Source organism: Gavialis gangeticus, unplaced genomic scaffold, assembly GCF_001723915.1.
Source record: "Gavialis gangeticus isolate Ggan-Ray unplaced genomic scaffold, GavGan_comp1, whole genome shotgun sequence".
NCBI lineage: Eukaryota > Metazoa > Chordata > Crocodylia > Gavialidae > Gavialis > Gavialis gangeticus.
Genome location: NW_017729033.1, coordinates 13362894 through 13367126, shown reverse-complemented (window position 1 = coordinate 13367126; position 4233 = coordinate 13362894). Strand labels below are relative to the sequence as shown.

General features: G+C 48.3%; 1 protein-coding gene across 3 annotated transcripts in view; it reads right to left on the bottom strand.

The window, feature by feature from the left end:
- Window positions 1-4227, bottom strand: part of REEP1 (receptor accessory protein 1) — a 117018-nt gene extending 112791 nt beyond the window's left edge. For all 3 annotated transcript variants that reach the window (XM_019526174.1, XM_019526172.1, XM_019526173.1), the window contains exon 1: window positions 4173-4227. In XM_019526174.1, coding sequence (XP_019381719.1) covers window positions 4173-4204 — 32 coding nt within the window. In that variant the 5' untranslated portion in view covers window positions 4205-4227. The remainder of the gene's footprint in view (window positions 1-4172) is intronic.
- Window positions 4228-4233: the final 6 nt, after the last annotated feature.

Below are 4233 nucleotides of genomic sequence, written 5' to 3'. Positions count from 1 at the left end.
TTTTTGTTGTTCTCCCGCCCTGGCGGGGGGTCGGGCTAGAAGATCTACTAGGTCCCTTCCGACCCTTAATCTATGAATCTATGAAACATCCCAGCATGGCCTTGTTTTCTAGGTGCCTACCCAAATAGGAAGGTCTTACAGCACCTCTAGATAACATTGAGGCTCAAGCTCTGGTGGCCATCAATGAGGAGGGAGTTCCAGGGCTGAGGAGCAATTGCAGAGAACCAAATCCCATGCTATTCACTGTATGTGAAGCAAAATTTGGCACGCTAACAGTACTACTAGAAAGCTGCTCTCTGCTGACCTTGGGGATCATGAAGATGGGACATAAAAGAGAAGGCAGACACTTAGGTACATAGGACCCAGATTGTTTAGGGCCTTATAGATCTAAATAAGCACCTTGAATTGCACCCCCAAAATTACTGGGACCTAATGCAAATTCTGGAGCTCTGTGGTCCTGACAACTCATCCCCATCAGAAAGCGGCCTGTCATTGTCTGGAAGCTGCAGTTGGTGCAGACAGTCTTCAAGGGAAGACTTAGGTAGAGCACATTGCAATAGTTTGGCCTTAAGGTGACAAAGGCATGGATGATGGTGGCCAGATTGGAGTGAAAGAAAGGGTTGCAGACTTCTCACTTAGATGGGGTTGGAAAAAGCCACTGCCACTACCTGAGACCTAAGTACAGAGGATCCTTGGGGACAGCCTCAGAGCTAAGTGACAAAAGAAAAAAGTGAACCCCACCAATGATGGGTGTCTCAGTCCCCTCCATGTCTGCCCAGCACTTTCTCTGTCTTATCTAGATTCAGACAGAAGCTTCAAAGACTTTAATGTTGTTTTTTTACATTGGAAGGTCAAGGCTACAGCCCTAGTAGGTGTAAATGGTATTTTCCAGATAAAATCAGAAGCTATTTACTGACTTCCACTGGTTGAGGATCTGGCCTTCAGACTTTTCCTGCCCTGGAAGACTGGGCAATTCTAAAACCAATTAAAGGATTTCATAATAGACAAAAGAATGAGAGCACAGCAAACCGGGACAAAGGAATTCTAAATCACAAGGAATTCTAAATCACGCTCTCAGTTTTTGTTAGCACCTACTTATCTCAGAGTAAACACATTTCGTTACTCTCATGCCTTCAACATGGGGGCATGGGGAGGGGGAAAAGAGAAATCCATAGTTCCCTCTGAAGCCTCCAACCCATTCTCCAGCCAACCCACAAAAGGCCAGACATGATATTACCGGTACTTCAAGGTTATTAAAAAAAATAATTAAATCAAAGTAAAGACTTGTTCAGGCCTTTTTTGAAGAAGCCAAGGAAACCACATACTCAAGATTTTATCATCGCTTACAAGCCACCTTTAAAGACATTGTGGGAATTTCTGTGTCCACGTTGCTCCTTGCAATACCATTTAGCTCCAGGGTCTGCTCTAGTCTGACACGCCTTATGTGTTAAAATTTCAATGCCGTGTCACTAACTTTCAAAGTTGGTGGCATTTTTCATTTGTTTGATCCCAAGCACAGGAAAAACATCTCACAAAAAGCCACACAGTGCACATCTACACGAGACAATTAATGCATATTGGACTAATTGTACTGCGCATTGGCATGTCACGCAAAAAGCATGCTAATGCTCCAATGTGCAGTAGACTTAGTCCAATGTGTATTAAGCATCACAAAAAGTGTTTATCTGTGCAAATGCACAGTAGCAGCAATTACAGCAAATTAAGTTATTACAGGTGCTAAACTTAATGCACCGTAATTACGGCCTATTAATGAATGCGTAGACATGCCCACAGAGATTATTTCCATACTCCTGGGAATAATAGGATTTAAATATAATATTTTGATGTATGCATCACTTTGCATCTTCAAAAGGCTTGCAGACAGCGTCCCCTGTCCATGTTAAGGTAAAACCAACTTGTAACCATCCAGAACTTCCCACTGTCACAATGCCATGAGTCACAGCCAAAGGGGCTTCACAGTAAAAGAACCCAGGTACTTCTGCATCAAACCTACAAGACACTACCACTTAAAGCAATAATACAGCAACCAGGAACATTGCAGTGCAAGGCAGTGGAACAGAATTTCTAGTGGTTCATTTTGCTTTGCAGATGGGAAAACTGAGGCATGGGGAAATGGTGTTTGATATTCTTTCTGCTGAAATCTAAGCATAAATGTGCTGTAATTACTCCATCTGATGCATAAATGTGCTGTGAAGCAGCAAATGCCTCTCCAGGATGTACCAGGATCTGCCATCTTCTGATGGTGAAGATTGCAACCTACTGGTAATGAAAACACAACAACATTGTTAAGGCCTTGTCCTGCTCTCACAGGCGCAGCAAAAAATCCCCTTTGCTCCAGGGTTAGCAGGATCAGGCCTTAAAAGAATAAATCCTTTGGGCAGGGACTGTCTTTTTGTTCTGCATTTGTACAGAGTCTGGCAAAATGTGTTCCTGGCAATAACAAAAGGAAAGAAGGTGATGAATGCATGCTTACCATTCAAGTTGAAACAAGCCATTGTTTAGAAGAGGAGATATGGACATAGGGATGTTGAAGCTGACCTCTAGTGAAAAAGATCCACAGTCAAAAGAAGGCCTAAGCCACATACTCCAAGTCGCATTGTGGACCTGATCCAAAACCTTTCGAGTCAGTGGGAGCTCTAAGAACATAGCGCCACAATCAGGTTACCCTTTCCTCAGAGACCACACCCAAAATTAAGGGCCTTCATGAGGCGTCTTGAATGATACCTGTATTTAGGACATAACTACCTATAGCAATGAGTAAACTGGGCATGTGTAAGAAGCTGCACAAAGAAAGAGGCAGCCGAATGGATCGTGTACTATTTCTTTGAGACAGTCTCCCCGCCAGCTGATCATTTATTAATTCAGTCGGGGTTCTACTAAAATAAATGACTGGCACAACTCTCCAAACTCAGAGCTTTGATACCCACCCACCCCGCTGCGGAAGCCTGAAGAAAGCATGACGGTCCACTTGTTCATTGAATTACCTTGCTGCAGAAACGCAGTGTCCTATGCCCCGCCCTAACCCGCTATTTGCCCAACGCCACATGCGTTACATGGTACGAGGCATAAGTTAAACTGCTGCCTTTCATTCATGTCCCTTTGTTTCTAAGAACTCTTGGTGACATGATCACAAACTGCTTTCTAGTGGTGGGATTTGGAATAGTGGAAGAATAGCAGCCTTGGACAACATGACAGGAAGCAGACAGGATATATTGTCATCAGTAAATACCTGCAGAGTCGTATGAAACCATTTCAGTATTTAACATGCTCCCCCTGAATAGTGCCGGTCCAACAGCCACTAGCAACAGCTGCCAGATTGCATCACCTGGGCATTTAAATGCTTTTCTAGAAACCCCCAAAAGCTCCACATCTGACCACTCCCGGGCTCCTTGTGATTATGGAGACGGCCAAAACCCACCCCAGGGTCCCGCGCGTCCCAATCCCACTGGCTGGTGGAGACCTCAAACGCATCCCTTCTAACCGGTGCTGAAGGGGCATCATCGCAGCACATTTCTTCCAGACAAAGAAAGCGACAAGGCCTTCGGCACCCCACCCGCGATGACTGGCGAGCCCTGCCTGCGTGCTCCTGGGGCTGCTTCCCAGGATCGGTGCCCTTTATAAACGAGGGCGCTGATCCTGGCGCCGCACTAACCCAGCCCGGCCAGACTGCCAGCCTGCGCCCGGTCTGCCCTTACTGCAAGCCCGACACCCCTAGCTCTTGCCTCCTGATGCCCCCCACATGCCTCTTCTTGCCAGAGGAGAGAGAGTCACTGCCTCTGGGGGGCAGCTGTCCGCCTGGGGAGCATCTCCAGTGCCTTCCTCCATATCCCCTCCAGACTGGCACCAGGGCAAGCGGGGTGCGGCGGGTGTCGCTTCCCCAATGTGGCATTCAGAGCCGGGGGTGGGGAGGACCGTGTCACCTCCCGATGGCAGAGATGCCGAGGAGGAGCCGGGCTGCGGGCAGCGCCCTCTCGTGAGCGCCCGGCCCGGCCCGGCCCGGCCGCACAAAGCCCCGCTGCCCCGAGCCCTGCAAACGGGCACCCGCCTGCCCCGGGCAGGACATCCATGGACAGATAACCCTCCTCTCCCCGCTTATCATCTTTTCGGGGCGACCCCACGCAATACGCTCCCCGGCGGGACGCGGCACTCACACCACGAGCCGGGAGATGATCCACGACACCATGGCGCTGCGGGCCCCGCTCTGCCGCGGGC